General features: G+C 27.3%; 1 protein-coding gene across 1 annotated transcript in view; it reads left to right on the forward strand.

The window, feature by feature from the left end:
• LOC142323712 (annexin A13-like) overlaps positions 1-17,583 on the forward strand; it is a 32,669-nt gene extending 15,086 nt beyond the window's left edge. The window contains exons 4-8 of the mRNA XM_075363839.1: positions 1,500-1,579; positions 5,077-5,155; positions 7,396-7,572; positions 9,389-9,570; positions 17,354-17,583. Coding sequence (XP_075219954.1) covers positions 1,500-1,579; positions 5,077-5,155; positions 7,396-7,572; positions 9,389-9,570; positions 17,354-17,428 — 593 coding nt within the window. The 3' untranslated portion in view covers positions 17,429-17,583. The remainder of the gene's footprint in view (positions 1-1,499; positions 1,580-5,076; positions 5,156-7,395; positions 7,573-9,388; positions 9,571-17,353) is intronic.
• The last annotated feature ends 2,731 nt before the right edge of the window (positions 17,584-20,314 follow it).

The following is a 20,314-nucleotide window of genomic DNA, read 5'->3' on the forward strand; positions in this document are numbered from 1 at the left end:
GTTAGCAATTATATGTACAATTTGTTTTTCATTTGTTTATGACAGACAGCAATGAAAATGGTATAAGTGTAGTTAAATATTTAATTCATACTGTTTTGTTGTTTTTTTTATTTTTATTATTATTATAATTATATGTTTATCATGTTATATTTCTATTTCAATTTTAGAATTTCTGATATCTTTTCTATTTTTTTATAAATAGGTAAATGAATATTTGTAAATCTGTTCATTTCTATTTGAATACCACTTGCTGTAATAATTATGAGGAAATTTTATTACTAGGTTTTTAATTTTTATTCTTTATTCCATCTGAAAAATGTTGCTTATATTGACTAATGAGAGATATAGGTGACATGTAACAATAGAATATTTTGATGGAAACTTTTAATTTTTGTGAGATTTTCCATCACTTTTTAATGATAGTTGAATAGGTAAGATACTTACTAGCAGTGGGTGGATAAGCTTCAATTAATGAAAATATGTATTTACTTAAATGCAGACTGTTACATTTTATGTAAGGGTGTATTTATATTTTTTTTGTATGCAGTGGATAGACTAAGTGTTTAAAAAATGTTTTCATTTCACTTAGAAAAGTACACCAAAGTATCTATAAATACAAATTGCAAGACAATGTTGTTGTAAGATATATCTTTATCTCATCTGGACTATTTACATCCACAAAAAAGTGGGAAGAGGTTAAATTGACTGAAAGTCTCAAATTCAATGAACACAGAATATTTATAATCAAGACAAAACACAGAAACCAATGACAAGTTTAAAGTTTAGTTATTAAAATCTTTTATAAAAAAAATTACTTAAACTTTTATAAAAGCAAATGTTTAAAATGAATCACAGTCTAAATATGGAATGCACTACAGACATTTGAGTAGTGTTTATTCATCTCCTTTGTCAGCAAATTATTATTTTTTTCACAAGTGCGCACAAGCCCCCCCCCCACACACACACACACACACACACACATACTTCATTAAAATTTTTAAGATTTTAATGAAGCTTTAAAAACAAAATAATTTGTAGTTTTACTAATCTATATATTTACTGATTAATTTTATTTAAAGAATTGAAATCAGAATTTATTAACAATAATTGATAAATTTTAATTTTAAAATTATTATAATTTTCATTGCTAAAAATATATGTAATTTGCTCAAAAATGTTATAAAACAAATTTTATACATTCTTTGTGAAATTAAATAATATATAATATATTATATAATATTTTGACTTGTTATGGCAACCTAACCAAAATATGATAATTGTTTTTAAAAATCTTAATTCAAAAATGTTCTTAGTTATCTCTGTGACCATCTGCAGTGAATCATACCATTACTAAGTCTGATAGTCAAATAATAGCAAAAAAATTACATACATATATTAATTTTGTGATAAAATGTCTATTTACAATGAAAATGAAAAATGTTATTTTATTTTACACCTACATAACATTTATATTAATTAATTTTTGTATTTTTTTCTAGTATATAATAAATCACTAAAAAAAGAGATTGAAGAATATGCAGCTCTTGATTATAAAGTATTTCTTACAAGTATTTTATCGGTAAGATCTGCTTCTATGTATTATTTAAATTTTATTTATAATATTAAGTGGTATTTAATATAAAAGTATGGTTCATAATTTTTTGTGTAATACATATGTATTTTATGTGTAAAACATGATTTTAAATGTAGTAATTTTTACATCCTTTTATTAAGATTTTCCCTTACAAAATCAATTTTTTTGCTACCTTTAAAAAGATGTAAACAGTCAAGCGAGAAACAAAATTAATCATCATTAAACAATTTTTTGCTCTTTCCTGAATTTAAAAGTGATCCTGGTGCACTGTTTTGCTGATAATTGTACACTATAAACATAAACAATGATCAGTAAATCATAAAATGAACTTTGCTTTTTATGTTTTGCCAAATTTTTTACACAGTTTCTGCTAACTTCTATGTACTTTTATCATGAAGTCATTCGATTTTTTAATCAGTCATACAAGTATGAGGAATGTCCCAAAGGCAGTTGCATACACAGAGTTTCCACCTTCATTTTTAAATTCATACTCTCAACTACAACTTAATTAGACCAAACAAAAAATAAGAATGTAGTGCAAAGTTAGTATCATGTTTAAGAGTAATCCATCATATTTGCCATGATTATGTAAGAATATTGGATCAGTGCATGTTTTGTTTATGTTAAGTGGACTGTAAATAAAACAGATACTGATTCGAATTAACAATTGTGTATTAACATATTCATAATTTAATTTAATTTGTATTACATTGTTGAAAAATATATATAATTAATGTATGTATTATAACACAGGAATACTCGCTGCAGATGAAGATATCATATCTTTTGGAACAACAAGCTTAATTGGACCTTTCCTAATAATTTTCTGTAGTTATTGGCACCTTTTTTGATTATACAGGAAATCAATGCATTAGACAATCAGGAGTTTTGGTTTTACGGAATCTGGTACATCTTAAGTTTTGTTAATAAAATTGGACCGCTTCACTTCTGGAATACAGTGATGCCACATATCAGACTCTTCATCAGTAGGAATGTAATTTGAAAATTCATATCCTCTGCTTTGCTATATTGCAAAAATGCACCCTACATGCAGAGTGAATTTTTTAACCAGAAAAATCTTTTTAATTATCAAGTATTGTGATTATCAACTTGCTAGAAGATCAATTAGATATAAACTAAACTGTAATTTGTTTGTGATTAATTTCATCATTAATAGCTTTATGATTTTCATTTAACGAGTGCAGATCATGCCAAAAACTTGTTGATAACGCTTTGCCATGGCTTACCTCAATTTCGTTATAAATTTCATCTATTGTTAACTGACAGCTCTGTTCAATAATATCTTGTATTAATTGAATGTTGTTTGGTGTAATTCTCGTTTTAGAACATCACCAAGTATAAATTTCTGTACATTATTACAATACCTTTGTATGGCTTAAGGCAAATGCTTTATGCCTTGTATGCATTTACATCTCCAATAATGTTCATCTCAAACTGCATATGTATTCTATACAAGATCTCAGTCAAAGGAAAACATTAGTTTTCCTTTGTCACAGTTTTTGTCTAATGACTTCTACAATAACACTTATTTTCTCATTGTATTTGTTACTTAACAAAAAAGGACATGGTAGTATGCACAGCAGGAATTGAGCCAATGCTCACTAGTCACTTCAGTTGTTTTCAACTGCATACATTTCGTAAATCAGTTTTATAAATTGTAGTTTAGTTAACATCTGATTGACCTTCTAGTTAGTACATAATCACAACACTTCATGCTTAAAGGATTTTTTCATCTCAATTAATGCTTCAGGATGGATTACTGCGAAATTACATCAGGCTATTCTAGCTTTAACAGATTTTGGTAGTAGTTTCAAATAATTACATCATTCTAAACAAATATGATTAGAAAACATTACATGATTGTAAATCAAAAGCTAGGGTGTTAGCATGTACTAGGGTTTCCTTTCATAAAAGTTTTCCGACAGAGTCCAACTGAACCCTGGTCTGGTACCTTTTGAAAAAAAGGGACTTTATTCCTTAATTTGGTTCAATAATTTATTTTCAGCTTTGTTATATATATATTTAGCCAGAGAAATATAAATTACTCATATACTTTCACCATTTTTATCATTTCACAGACACATTGTGAACAAAATAACCTGAATATGTGAACTTTAACCATCATTATGTCAGTGATGGTAACCAGTAATAGCGTTTGTCTATATTTCCTTAATTTTACTGTGAACCTTACAGTTAATAAAATTTAAAATTCAAAAAATTAAACTGAAAAAGTTAATTTTTACTTCCTTGGACAAAGTAAAGGAGTTATTGTGACAGGGAAAAATTTCGCTTTTCAGATTTCAATGGAAATATCCATTTTGACTAGTTTCGGCGTGACGTCTGTATGTATGTATGTATATATCTCGCATAACTCAAAAACAATTAGCTGTAGAATGTTGAAATTTTGGATTTAGGACTGTTGTAACTTCTAGTTGTGCACCTCTCCTTTTGATTGCAATTGTCTGGACCAAAAGTGTCCAAAAAAGCCCAGAATCCAAAAAAAATCTGAATTTTGGACTTTTTCTTTACAGCAGTTTGTGTATTGCAGTTCTTAACTGCAGGTTATGGTGCATTGAGAGTTTTTCAACAATATAAGTGGTACTTATTTTCATTGGTTCCAGAGTTATAGCCAAATAAGATTATGAAATATTTATTATATTATATTTTATAAATATGAAAAAAATCAGAAGTTATTAGTGAAACAAAATTTTATGTACCTTTCATTTTAATCCAAAATTGTTAAGAGGTTAAAAATTGTTAATAAATCAATATATTTAAATAAATAAAAAAAAGTTAAAAAAAAAAAATATATATATATGTATAAGAAGTCAGATTTGAACCGATGTGTGCATGGTTATGGATCCAACACGTTCTCATTTACATCACATAACTACTTGAGCGACATGAAACAAAATTAATATACGTATAAACTAATACAAAATGCTGATATGAACACCACAAAAAAATGTGATTCAGTGTAGTGTCCACCACAATGCAATTGTGTAACTGTCCACTTTATTAAAGAATTGGAGGGCCATATCTCACTTTCAAATGAAATAAGTTTAAATGAAGTGCAGCAAAAAATGTGTATATGCAATTTAATAGGAGTACAAGGAAGTTTTGTGGTGTCCACATCAGATTTTTTATTGTAAATATTTGATAATAAGTAATTGGAATAGTGGCATTTTATAAATTGATTAATATATGTTTTCCGTTACATATAACCAGATTAAAACCTAATTTTAAATATCTTACAGATAATTTACAGAAGCTTACAAAGAAATTTTCATTTGGAAATATGAAAATGGAAATTTGTAGCTTATGAAAAATACCATGCTTGACTGGTATTCAAACACAGGACCTCCAGATGAAAAGCCAAGATGCTACCACTCTTCCACGGAGATCAGCAAATTTTTTTTTTTTTTGTTTATTAATTTTGTAATTTATTTTGTTTCTTACAGGAAAAACTAAGAGAGAAAGGTACAGCAGTTGATACAGGAAAAGCAAAGCAGCAAGTTACTTACATCCCTGAAACAGCAGGTAAAATATGATTCTAATTTCTTTATAACATAGCAGGTTCTCTACTTTTATGGTCTTTGATTTCCAGCTCATTTTGAATATTTTAAAATGCTTAATTTTCAATGCCTTTTGTCTTTAAAAAGAAACACAAACTTTATTTTACTAAAGCTGGATTTCATACTTTCAAATCTATGCTCAGGTCTAATTAACAAACCTCTGGTAGCTCAGTTGGTAGAGCGGTGGACTGTAGTAGGTCTAATTAACATAGTAGCATCACATTATTCATTATGATATTTATTATTCAGTTTTTTCTTTGAATGCAAAACAGTAGTATCCTCCTGGGAAATTGGGTGAAAGAGTTACAGGTTTCTTTTATAGATTTTCAATTTTTTGATTTATCCACTTCTTTTTATTTCTATTCTATGTTTACATTTTAACATACTAATAATACAACTTCAATTATCTAGTTTATATATCCCAAGCATTTTCTCTTGCAACACGTTTTACCATTTTAAACATTTCTCTTCATCACAAAATAAACCTGGATATGGCTCACCTATTTAGTTTATCTCTACAAAATTTTCTATGAATTTTTGTCTTGCCCTATCTATCATAAGAACTCTTCAACAAAATTTGCAAGTCTACTAATTTTCAATATATTTCTAGCCTCTATCATTTTTCATTATGCTTTTTATATTTATTTGTCACGCTTTACATTCATATTTTGTCCTATTAAGTGATACACATATATTTTTAATATCTTTCTAATTTTTAGATCTATGTTTGATACTAGCAGATGTCTTTATGGCATGAAATCTCTTCTAGTGTGCCCCAGTCTGCTTTCAATTTCTATTTTTATTTTATCCATCTTTAATAATTTAATTATCTAAATAACACAATTCTGTAATGTCTGGATTTTTATGTTCCTCCAGTTTTGTATTTCAATTCCTTACCATCTTTCTTCCTATCACACTTTATCACTACTTATTTTAGACTTTGATCATTGTTTCATTCAAAGCTTTTCTGCAATTTCTATATTTATTTTCTGTTTAAAAGTTGAAAAGCAGCAGGAATAGACTAAATTTTTGTCTTACTTCTTTCTGATCCAAAATTTACTTTTCTTCTTCTTTTCCCCTTTCTGCAGATGTAATGGGAAAAAATTATAGAAAATGTCAGTTATAAGTAAATGCTTTCTTCTTTTTCCAGAACTCATCGTTTATTTTTAATTTTTAATATTTTTGTGTATTGATAGAAAAAAAATTCAAATATTTTTTAAAATTAGTTTCACAAATCACACCTGTACTTGGAAATAACATTTAACTTTTTCAAACATACTTTTAAGTTTTAATCTTTCAGGGTTCTAAAGCTCAAGGTCTCCTGATAATTGATCAGCCCAATTAGGTGCTCTATGAATTGAACGTAATAATAAGATTGTTAGAATACTAATAGAAATAATTGGTAATTAAGTTGAACACTCTTTTTATTAACCTTCTTGTAGTTTGTAAACAGATTTTAAAAAAAAATTGTAGAACTAATCGGTTTACTATCAAGATTTTATTTTTATTTAAAAAAAATATATATAGTTCTAATTGTTAAATTACAAACTCTTTATAAGTCTTAATTTATTATTTAAATTAATACAAAAATGTGCTATCAATGTTGCAACAAATCATACATCATTAATAAGTAATTGATCAGCCATATTGTGATGTTACCTACATTAACATACTTGTGATTGTGTTGTCTGTGTATGATGTGCGCATGCAAGTATGTGTGCCATTTATGATGAATCTCTTTCATTTTGCTGAATGAATTAAAAATGAAAATGAAGTTATTAATTTTTCAGAAGATTATGAAATTTTACATAACTCAGAGAATATAATGATAAGATATGACATGCTTATATTAATAGAATTTCATGTTTGGTGAACTTAGTTTTAAAAGGTGACTGTTGTTATTTTCAAGCAGTTGAAACTGTATACTTTTCATACCAGATCTGTACTGAATTCTTTCTATTTTCAAAATCTTATTGATTAACAAATTAATTTAAATAAGCTTATCAGTATTTTGATGTAAAAGTTTAAAACAATTAAAAAATATTTTTTATTTTTATAAGAACATAGTATAGAAATGTAAAGGGGGGTCAGTGATAAACAGTTATACACTAAATGCTCAGTGCTTTCTGAGAAGAAAATCCCTATTTCATGTTATGATTACATGTGAAATTGATGTTATTAATACTAAATTAATTTGTTTATTAGATAAATGTACAGTTGTTAACAACCCAAATTTGAATGAATTTCTTGCAAAGGAAAGTTTTGCCCAAATTAAATATGTTTCTGAAATGTACAAAAAGGATAAAGGCAAATCTTTAAAAGAACAAATAAAAAAATTATGTGAAGAAAACAGCATTTTATCAGAGGCATACGGAACTGTAGGTGAGTGTTAGATTTCCATTATCTTTATTATTTTATAAATTAAGATTAGTTTTTAATTATAAATATTATACATGTATGCTTGTTAAATACCACAATCAACTGGTTGTAAGTGATCTGATATGAGATGTACATCACTTCAAAAAATGGCATAGCTCATTTCAAGAATAACAACTCCCAAGCCAGGCTTACTACAAAAATTGAGAAGCAAAGTAGTTTCTTGTTGCCTGCTTCACTGAGCTGAATATTTTGTTCCATTTCAAACTACTCAAATGCCAGTAATATTCAGTTTTACAAATAACACCTTAGCTGTGTTCATCACATGAACCAGTTGTGTATTCAGCATCATTACTTTTTGACACAGCAACCTGATTACTGCAGCTTGTATCCCAGATTTATCACAGTTATATGAAAAATAGAATATGTAAGGTATAAAACAAACACATATTTTATATAAACATTTACATGTAAAATATAAAAATGAATAATAGGTGATACAAATTTTACAAAGAAGAAAGTGGATGTTATTTTTATATTTCTTTAAAAGATATGCATATATATATATATATATATATATATATATATATATATTTTTCTTAAAAAGTATAATTTTCAAAAACAGGTTAATTGGTTTTAACAAAATTATAATATTTTCATGCTTTGTGAAATAATATATGTTTATTTCATTTTTAGCTTATTTTAAGTAAGGCTTTAGATGGTTTTTAGATTTTGTTACAAAACAATTGATTTTTTCATTGTAGGATTGCAAGAATGTTAGGTCAACTACTATCTGTAGATAGTGATATAGAATGATAGTGTTAATGTAGTAGTATTAAAAACACGACATCCATAGATCCAGGATGGGAGTTCAGGTTGTCTGCAAATTCCTTTAGTCATTTATTTGAAGGAGATATATGAGTAAACATTTATTATTATTTCTTTTAATGAAAAATATCTATGAAAATGAATATAAAAAAATTAATATGATGATGTATCATTTAATTTTATTATCTGTTATGATCATCTGTACCTAGATTTATATAAGAACAGATTTTGATTCACAGGTTCATTTTAAAACCTAATTATAATTTTATAGCATAGGTTGAACTGCACCACATTTTCATTGAAATGTGTACAATTTGTTATTTATTAGAAATGGTCAGGCATCATCCTACATCTTTTATTTTTACACTGCACTGCCTCATATTCCAGGATAAATAGTCAAACTTTATGGCTAACACAATTTGGTAGCTGGCAGGACAGCCTCTTCAGAAAACAATGGGATAGAAACTCTGAGTGTCCATTGAATTGTTCAGGGAATCTCACTCTATTAGGGAGTACAAAAGTCACACTTTACTTGGCACAAAGAGTCATACTAATAGCTGAGGTATCTATTAAGTGTTTACTTATCAGCTCCTACTTCTTCCCATTCTTAATCAGTCAAAAACTAATCTCTAAAATATTAAATTAATGAATATTATGTAATACCAGACAATTAATTAATACTGAATACTTAATAGACAATTGATTAATGCTGGTGGGATATGTCTCACAATTACAAGACTTTTCATAACAACATAATTATCTTGGCAACAAAAAGCATTAATATGAATACTTGTAGATTTAAAAGTTGGTTTTCTGCAAGGCATGATAATGTTGTTGTCCAACTGACAATATCATTCTAATTTTAATACTGCAATAAATGCTTAGAATTTCCAAGAACTTACATTCTGATAGAATTATTGGTTTGTACAATTGAATATTTTTAAAGGTATAAATTTCTTAATTACTTATCAAGTTCATTATTTATTTTTTACAGTAAGGTATGCAGATGATCCAGCTGAATATTATGCAGAAGAATTGTACAATGCTATGATTGGTCTGGGTACAAATGATGAAAAACTTATAAGAATTATTGCTACTCAAAGTGACGCTGAATTGAAACAAATTAAAAATAAATATAAACAATTATATAGTAGGTCTCTAGAATCATCCATTGATGTAAGTATTAATGTATGTTTTAAAAAAAGTTAACTTCTCTTGGAAAACTTAATGAAATTATAATTCAGTTAGGTACTTAAAACATGCCAAACCATTCTGGGGATTGATAAGGTTATTCCTTCAAAAACTGAACAAGTTCTTGAATGCCAAAAATAACTATGATGACTTATAATTTTAGCTCCTTACCATAAATTTAAGTATGACGTATATACTTTCAAAGTTTATAAAAGTAATTAGATTTCATTTTTGACTAAACTATACTGAATAAATGATGAATATTTACTCATATTTAACTATAAATCATTTATTCTGGCACTGAATTATGCATTGTTTTATCTATTTATAAGGAAAGAACTAAAATTTGACTAGTAATATTAGAGAAAAAAGTAGAAATTCTAATATTGATTTAAATAAGAGACTCAGGCTCTTCTTAAAAGGAATTTTCCTTTTAAGGAAAATTCCTTAAATTTTTCCTTAAAAGGAATCTTCTTTACAAAATGAAAAACTAATACATTAAAAAGAATCTATCAATAAACTAAAAATGATTATCATGTTTATTATCATTCCCAAACATAAATATGATTGATTATAAAACTAAGTATTTGCTCAAATTATTGTATTTCCAATAGTTGTATTTATTTATGGCACTTGCTCCCTCTTGACTTACAGTAATTAGTGAATATTATTTACCTAGATATTTTGTTTTTCATTAAAATCACCATTATTCCCTGATTATATTTATTGCATGACTCATAAAAAGTGACTTTTACCCATAACAGATGATGAAAAATGAAGGGGGGTGTTAATGGTAAAGGATTGAAGTCAGCTGTACAGAGATTGATATAATGTGAATGATGTAAGGAGATGTTTGAATAATAAAGGAAATAATTATGAACTGTTAACTCAAGATAGAATTATTACAATTGATATTATGAATATTAATTGATATCACTATTACAGTATGACTTGCATGAACAGATAATACTAGTACATAATAATTTTATATTTTAAACAAAAAATAAAAATAATAGCTGAGAAGAACCTTCAATTCTAAAGTATTAAGTACACCCTTTTTGTCTAACTCCTTCATTTTTAATCTAAATTACTGTATATAAATAAATCATTTATTCAGAGCATTACGTAATTAAACAGTACCTGTAGCAAGAAATGTGAAATATAAATACTACTTCTCTCTGTTATCATGGAAGTTATAATGGTATGAATTAAACTTGTCTTCTCGTCATTCAGATCTATTTTATAGATCAAGTCAGAAGTGAAAAGTTGTGTTATTCCATAGATAATAAAAAACAACTACTCTAGCATATACTTAAATGGATCAAGCAGAACTAGGATAAACTTTTCCCAGAACATCATTATAGAGTAAAAAGTCAATAAATAAAATGGTGAAATGAGTTTAGAACATATTATTACAAAAAAATAATTATTTTAAGAAATAATAGTGATGCAATTACACAAAATAAATAAATAAATAGAATCAGTATAAGATAAAATTATAATTTTTAAATATTAATTGTTGCTGAATATTTTTATATATAATACTTTAGTATTACGCTGTGCAAAAGATTTAGATTTATCTGATTGATAAAATCTGAACTCTTATCATATAAGTAACATTGTTTTTTGTAAAAGGAAATTTTTCAATTTAATTTTAAATAAACTGACTAGGAAATTAGTTAATTTATTAAAAATAAAAACTGAAGCATGAAAATATTTTTTGTCATCAGCCAAAGGATTACGTTAGATTTACCAAAAATAGTTTGTTATCCTGTTTGATACGTGTTGTTAATTTTTCAGGAATAAATAAAGTAAAACACAAAAAAGTGGTAAAAAAAATTATTTATTCTTTCTTTGGATGTTGTTTTGGTTTTTAATGAAGGTTTTACATTCAAAATACAAACATGAAAATTTTCCTAACCTCTTGTAGAATCGCCTTCATTTCTAAGATCCAAGAATTTATACTGGTACTTGGTAGTGAAATGATCATACTATTATAAGAATTCATCATTTCATTAATAATATGGTAAAAAGGTTGGCTCAATTTTCCTGATTTTACTATGGAGCAGTTTATGAGTTTATTATCTTACTAATTCCTTCATCTCTTATCTGTTTTTAACCTAATTTCTATGAAAATTTGTAAATTTGTCAATAAAGAATTAATGTTTCATATGGTTGTTGTAAAAAGTAAATAATATGGTTATTTCAAGGTAAAAATTGTTTCCAAATGAGATACATTCATTTATCAGTTACTTTATTTTTTTATTTATCCTTTTGGTTACAGTTTTTCAACTAAATTTCTGCAATAATATAATAATGGTTGCAAATAGTTAATATTAAATGGTTAGAATAAGTTACTTTGTATTTTTAAATTAGATTAAGAGTTTCTAAAATTTTTGGAATAAAATTTCTTTTGAACATAAGCTAATTAATTCACAAGATTTTTTTTTTTTAATTAAAAAAAGTATTGTTATACTATACTATTATCATTTTAAGACACAACATTTTTTCTAAATATTTTTTCAACTTTTTTAATCTAGCTTTGTAGATATTACCTCAGAATCCCCTCTTCATTATTATTATTATTATTTCAAAATCCCCTTATTATACTAATAGACAAAAAAAAAGTTTTAATGTTTCTCTAGGTGTGATACCATTTCTTGAATTGATTTTTTGCGTATAGATCTGTAAATACAATTTTTCTATCACCCTTAGTTTTAAATAAATTACACTTCTAAAAAAAATTAAGGGAAAATATAGTTAAAATCTGTAAAATTTATAATTTTTTATATTGTAATTCTAACTTGTGTTAGAATGATTTTGCTGACACTTTTCAATTATAAATAGCCTCAGGCACATCCCAAATTAATGTCCAGCAGTAATCGGCTAGCATTTTAGTATTCCATTTCCCTTTATAGTGGCTTTCCATCACCAAAATGTTTTGGTGGAAATGTTCACTGTGTTCATCACTTACATCTCTGAGATTGTCTGGAAAAAAATCCAGATGTGAGTGGAGGAAATGTATTTTCAAAGACACATTACATCCCATAGCTTTGTATGAAGTAAGAAGTTGATTAACAATATAGTGGTAATTTTTGGATTGTTGTTTGCCAAGAAAAGTTTTGCAAATGTCTTTAAATGAAGCCCAAGCTGCTGCACTTTCTACATTATTTAACATTGAGTTAAATACATCATCTTTGACAAACTCTCTTATTTGAGAACCAACAAATATTCCTTCTTTAATTTTTCCTTCACTTACATTCAGAAATTTTGCCTGATTTACAGAAATCCGGAACTATCCATCTTTATTGCTTTTACAAAATTTTTATTAGTCCTAGCTTGATATGGAGAGGGTGTAAAAATATTTTTTTGGGATCAACTAAGAGCTCATGAATAATATTTTTCCCATTTGGAGTTAAGTTGTCTCGTTTCTTCCACTCTTTGGTAACATAATGTTTGTTCCTAGCTCGGCTGTCCTATTCGCAAAGAAAACACATGTACTTGTATAGCCTAACTGCATGCCTAAAAAAAATAGCTGTAACTTTCAAACTTTCAAATTACCACATATGTTCCAGCTATGTTTTTTATAATTTATTTTTTCAAGAATGTCTTTCATCACATCATATGTCTCTTTCAAATTAATACCATAACCGATAGGTATCAAAGGATATTTGTTACCATTGTGTAGTAGAACCACTTTTAAACTATACGTGGATGAATCTATGAAAAGGCACCAGTCCTTAGGTTTATGAACTTGTCCTAAGTGCTCATCAATATTTAATCATAAGCTCATCAATATTTGTGCAATAAACTAAATTATTTTCATCAATAAAGTACTGAGAAAGATCTTTTTGTCAGCTTCAAAAGCCCGAAACTTTTGTATTTTTTTGAAGTAAAGTAAATTCCAACCTTGCAGTCTTGATCCTAACAGTTCAGCTTGATTTTTTAATAAATTTAAATCCCCAACCAAGTCATTTAATTCTAATTCACCTTGTGATATAAGATATGGCTTATTTGAAGATAATTCAAAATTAAAATCATTGTTGTCTTCTTCAGTACTGCCTGATTCTTCATCACTGCTTTTGAAGCAGACATTCACAGATGGCTCAGGAATTAGAATAATTTCACTGTGAGGTACAGGCCTGATTGCAGATTGCAATGAAGGATATTTTACAGTATGTTTAGATTTTTTAGAAATTCTAGACACTTGTAAACAAAAGTAACAATTAGTTACATGATCCTTTGATTCACGCCAAAGCATAGGTACACCAAATGGCAAAACCTTCTGTCTACCTTTCAGCCATCCTCTTAAATATACAGAACAGTTAGTGTATACTATATGAGGAGCCCACGTCTTATCCTGATCACCAATTTTACACTGAAAGTACAAATGTTATACTTTTTTTATTTAAAGGTGTAATGTTTTTTCTATTTGATTTTACATTAAACTCACCACATATGTAACAAAAGGCATCCACTTCATTTACACAATTTTGAGGCATTATGACAATACACTGTTAACAAACTTAAGACAGTAATAAGACTGAAAAAATTAATTCATTCCTAAATCCAGTGCTTAATACAAACAACACAGCTGTCTTTTCAGTTACATGTTTTGATCTGCACACACATGATTAATCTTGTCCATGAAGGCTCACTCTTCAGTATTAGATATGATGTCATAATATGTGACTATGATATGATTTAATTCTTTGTCTAGTATTGTTTATTTATAGCTTACAGATTATTTTAACAAAATTAAACAATAAAAAATGAACTAAAAAAATACAACATAGGAGCTTAAAATGCTAACTATATGTTAAAAAATGAAAAAAATCCTTTAAAATTTAAAAATTATTCAAAAATGGTGGGTGATAGAAAGATTCTGATTTCATACTCGTTCTCAGCATCAAAAAACAGATTAAATCATGTATTACATGTTATGAAACAAAAATTATGTTTATCAGTGTTATTATGAGAATATTACCATTATTTTAATGACTTTCTGATATTCTAAAAAAGTTAAAATTCTACTCCTTATGAAATAATAAGAAAGGTAAAAGTGAAGAGTCAACGCATGACAAAATATTCAGATGTTACAGCTTTTTATGGAAATTATTAATATAAAAATAGAATATAAAACAAAAAATGTGATATCTACTTATTTAAAATTATTAATAATAAAATCTATTTACAGTTAATGTAAAATACTATAATAAGGCAGTTAATGTAATATAACAAGGCAATATAAAGCAAGAGCTACAATGGTAAAGTTAATGTTAAACATTGCTTTTACAATAATATTTTGTTTTTTTGCTTGATGATTTCATGACATAAATTTGAAGTTTGTCTGGAAGATGGAAAGGAATTTTGCAGTATATGAAAATGCCACACCTAACCAGGATTCGAGTCCAAGACCTTTGGATGAAAGGCTAAGATGCTACCAATCACTACAGATTGGTGGAATTGTACCTATACAATTAATTATTGTACAATTTTATACCTAGTGTTAACAAAGTACAACAACCCTTACATAACTTTATAATAATTAAACATAGAAAAATACTCCTACCTTGATCTACATTAACTATGATCTTGATCTATATTAATACTTCTACCTTGATCTATTTTTTGGTATGAGACCACCATGCTGCAAGCAGCCAGAGAGGCAATTCATTAATTTTAGATGGAAAAGGTAGGGTTGTGATACATCACTTTAAAGACCATTAAAAAACAAAAATTTTGATGCACAAATCTTCAGGTTATAACAATTCTAACCAAAATGACTACTGTCAAAATTAGCTGTGAAAAATATTAAAAAACCACCACTTCGATTGAATTTGTCATGGTCAAGAAATTTTTATATCAAAATTTTTATTTTTCAGTGCCTCTTTAAAAATGATAGGAATTTTAATTCAAATAATTGGTAAGGGATATTCAAATATCCCTTTTTATTCAGAAGTTTTGAGTTGCTGTTTCCGAGATGCTTGAGGTGGAGTGGTTCCTATTGAAAAATAAATTATTTTGAAATAGCATTTGTTAAATTTCATTTTTCTGTGTTTAGCTGCTAAAGAGTTACCTAAGAATTGTCAAAATTTGTTAACACATGTATATAATGTATATATTTATCATAATAACTTCAACTTGAAAAAATAATGTAAAATACTAAATTATTATAATCATATGTCAAATTCTTATGCTGTATTCAGTTAGCTTATAGAGTAGAGAATAAACAAACATCTCCTTTGTATGAGTGCTTTTGTCATACATTACACAGTAATCCAATGGCATTTATTTCAGGTGTCATTAATAAACTGCTAACATAAGTGGAAGTTGTGCTGCTTTAGTGTACACATGTATGAATCTACTAATAAATTACAGTTTCCTAAAAATACAAAACCTCGCAGATTAATTGAAGAAAAAATTGATGATTTCTTAAAAGGGTACACAAATTTTATTTACTGAGAAATGGTTTAACAATGTGTTACCTCCTCTTGAAGATAAATCAAATAATTTTTATTGTCTTAGAGAACACCACTTATCATTCAAGTAAAAAGGAAAGAATTCCAACTGTGTCTTGGGAAAAGAATGATATCAAAATGTGTCTTAATTCAAAAGAAGTGATTTTTGAAGAGGATGAACTTAAGGTCTAATTATTGCAAAAGGGTTTTGTGTATTAAAGTAATTTTAATATGTATAAAATTTATGAGTTAATAAGACCCAGTGGCAAAACTGTGCTTCAATTACCTCCCTATCATTGTGTACTTAACCCAACTGAGTTAATTTGGTGGCAAATCAAGTTACATAGCGTCAGAAAATACTGCTTTTAAAATATCTGATGTTAAAAATTTACGCTTAAAAGCCATCGATAAAACAATCCAACAGGAATGAAAAAACTGTATAAAACATGTAACAAAAACTATTGAACCAAATTATTGGGAACTGGATAATAAAATAGAAAACAAAATTGAGCCCCCCATTGTATCTCTTAATACTGGCACTACCAATTTTTCACAATCATGATGAAAACTGAATTGGTATTATTATTTTTATTATCATAGAAATCTAATTTAAGATATTAGTGAAATTTTACTGTTTGTGAACAATTTCATAACTCTTAAAGCAACTCAAATAAAATGTCTTAGTTTATTAAAATTTAAAATATATATAATAATTTAAAATGTGATAATACTTGGTTACTGAATATTATCGTACATAGTTTCCTTTATATGCATCAGAATTTACAGGAGATGCTTGTCAATCGACCACCTGAACATTCATACGCCGCAGTTTGTTTATTTGAACTTTATAAGCTAACTGAATAAGATATAGAAAATGAGTGAAGTCTGACTGCAGGAGTTTCTTCCTTCCATAGTCTTGATAGGTCCTGGTACATGGCAGCAGCTTGAAATTTCACTAAAGTTTTCTCTTTTTTTTATATATACTTCTATAATTAGTCAATTAAACCCTCAGTTTTATCCTTTAGGGTCAAATATTCTTTAATAAGATTTTTTAGCATGTATTTAAGGCTTAAGTGGTGCTCTTGGTAAATATTTCTATTTAATACAATATAATTTTTTGGAGATACTGTGATTAATAACTGCAGGTTTTTTCAGACATTATTTTTTGTTACATTCTCTAAGAACATTAAATCAACATTAAGTAACCTGTTACTTTTTATGTAAATATAAAATCTCTTTTATAAAAATAAAATTATTATGAATTAATCAGTCAATAATAATCTATTAATTTCAATTTCTCTTTGCAGGAAGAAACTTCAGGTTTTTATGAAAAAGTACTTCTTAGAGTGATTGAAAAAGCAGATGCTGCAGACATAAAGTAAAAAATCACCCTTTCATAATCAATTACAAGAATTTTTTCATATAACATGGAAATGATTCTATAGTATTATGTCAGTTTTGTTTCAGCACCTATTTTCTTGTTTTTAGGACATAAAAGGGAATTTTTTTAAAAATAAAATATATGTATTTTTCTGTGCGTCATTAGTTTTATTTTTAAAAAGTGCCTTTTCCTGATCAAGATAAATTATATCTTACAAGTTTATTTTATGTTTACCATGTAAATTATAATATTAAAGCTTTAGGAATATTAGAGCCACTTGGTTATCTGGTTTTAACATTGTAAAACCTGTATGCACGTAAATTTGTCATTTTGAAGTTTATCAGTTTAACAATATTCATAGTTACATTATTGACAAATTAGAATTTATACATTTATTTCATAAGAATATTGTATAGCTTATCTTATTTTTAAACATTAATTCTGAGACAAACAGATTAAACTCTTATTGGAATACTCAGATATTATTTTTATTAGTACAAAAATATTTAATTAATCTAATTTCAATTATAAAGGATTTTAACTGAAATAATTTTAAAATTATTAGCAACTATTGAACATAATTTGAATTAGAAACAAACAGACTTCGGCCAAATAAAAATCACCAAGAAAAACATACTCAGTACATTGCAGTTATAAACTTTTAACAAAGTGGTACATATTTATTTTTTATCTTGTACATGCTTGAAGTGTGATCCATAATAATTAGGAATTGTGCATTGTTTGTTTTTATTTATTTAAACCATTTACAGTAACTGATCTATAATAAATGAAAACAAGCCTAAAATTTAGCTTACCAAATTTTGCATGTAGGTAATCAATGTCTTTTTGTCTTCTGACATTGTTAAATGAGGTAATAAATATCACCAGGAACAATTCACCATATCATAATTTGGTGCCTAATCAGTGACTGTCATATTGTAATTTATTTAAAGCAGTTTTATTTTTAGTTCATTTGTATACATAACCATAATAGTATATACAACAACCTGACATGAAAAAAAGTTACTACTACAAAACAACTAGCTCTTCCAAGAAAAATAAGCATACTACACAAGGTGAATGAAGAATGAAGTGGTTTCCTGTTGACTTCCCTGAGTCTGATATATACTATTGCATAGTATGCTAAACTGCTAAAAGTTAGTTGTATACTGAATCTAGATTCAGAGAAAGGAATAATGACTATGCCACTTATAAATCAGATTTTAATTGAACATAGTCATAAAAAAAGATAATGGTAGATTGTGCAAGCAATAAAATGTTTATATTTTTATTACTTTCCCATCTAGCACTATAGCATTAGAAGGAAAAATATTGTATTTGTTCCAATTTCGGAATATGCAGTTTTCACTAGCTCTTGATGTTTTGACACATAAGGAATTCAAAAAATTGGATGAAAGTTTTCCAGATGTTCGTATGTATGTGTGTATATGTTTGATGTTGCTCTCCTTATATCTCCAGAACTACTGGATCGATTTTGACTTAACTTGGTCAGATTACTTTTATATATGGGGCACTGATACCATTAAATTTTCAACTTGAAAGATCAACAGTTTGAGTGTACAGCAAGCTCACCCTCATTATCTTGAGATTTTGGGTATTTTTTATAGGATTTTGGCTTATTTTTCTTAGGCACATTTGTTAACGATTAAAAAATAATAATATTTGCAAAAAAAATTTTTGTAAAATCACACACCACCACAACAAATTCTCTAAATAAATTAGTGGCTAAGTGGGTATGCTGTGTCAATAGTACCACTTCTCACCACAAGGAGCACTAATGTAGCACTGGCGTATAGTTATTATATTATCCTACCCTACTGAACGGCATTTATATGTGTCTCTCTTGTGTGTGCAACCCCCTTAGTTTAGCACCGGAATGTACAGATCACTAGCGGAATATCCCGATTCCGTAGTACGCCTCGTGGCGGTCAGGGTGTATACTTATATTATTACACATCGATATATTGCATATATATCGATATATATGCGAAATATATATTAATTATGCATATTTTATTTAATTGATTTTTCTTCATAAAATCGAATTGTGTTAAGACTCAGGTTTAATTTCCTCCTTTTTATTTGTAAAAATAAAAATTTGTCACTTTTCTTCTTACTCTTCAGTAATTTTTATTCTTAAATAAAAGGGGGTTGTAGTTACAATTAAACATGCATATAGAAAAAACACGTGGGTCAAATCAAATGGTAAACAATAATGGTCGAAGTTAGAAGAAACAATAATGATCAAAATTAGAATAATTTTGAATCCTATATTTCCTCCTCAGCGATTTATGAATTTTGAAGCCACAACAAATTCTCTTTTGTTACTTTGTCAAGGAAGGTTAGTTTCGTATAACGATCATTTGTTTTATAAATTGAATATAATACATAAATAATAAATCAATTAATTTAATTTATATTTAAGTTTCTAGCTCTCATGTTGAGTGAATTTGCATATGAATATTATGGATCTCGATGAAAATGTTGAGTGTGCAATCTTCAAAAGATGCCTAAACCGATCTAAACCAATTTATTTGAGATTTGTTGATATTTTTCGCTTTTCCTTAATCAATTTTCATCATTAAAAAAAAAAAAAAAAAAAAATTTTATACAAGAGGTAATTAATTTTGGACTCGTTCTTACCTTCCCTCCGCCGGAGCAGAGCGATACAGACATTTACGTAGGAGGAGGTAGAATCTTACACAAGACATCTAGAGATCCGTGTTCCCGGACCTGTTGGATTCCTACCGATTAAACCGTCTCCCCTCGTCCTCGCTTACTCGAATTGCCTGTGGGCATAACATAAGAGAACGCAGGCACCCACACATAACAGAACAAACTCGCTCAACAAAATAACACTCTCAAC

This window comes from Lycorma delicatula, chromosome 4 (genome assembly GCF_047948215.1).
Source record: "Lycorma delicatula isolate Av1 chromosome 4, ASM4794821v1, whole genome shotgun sequence".
Classification (NCBI taxonomy): domain Eukaryota; kingdom Metazoa; phylum Arthropoda; class Insecta; order Hemiptera; family Fulgoridae; genus Lycorma; species Lycorma delicatula.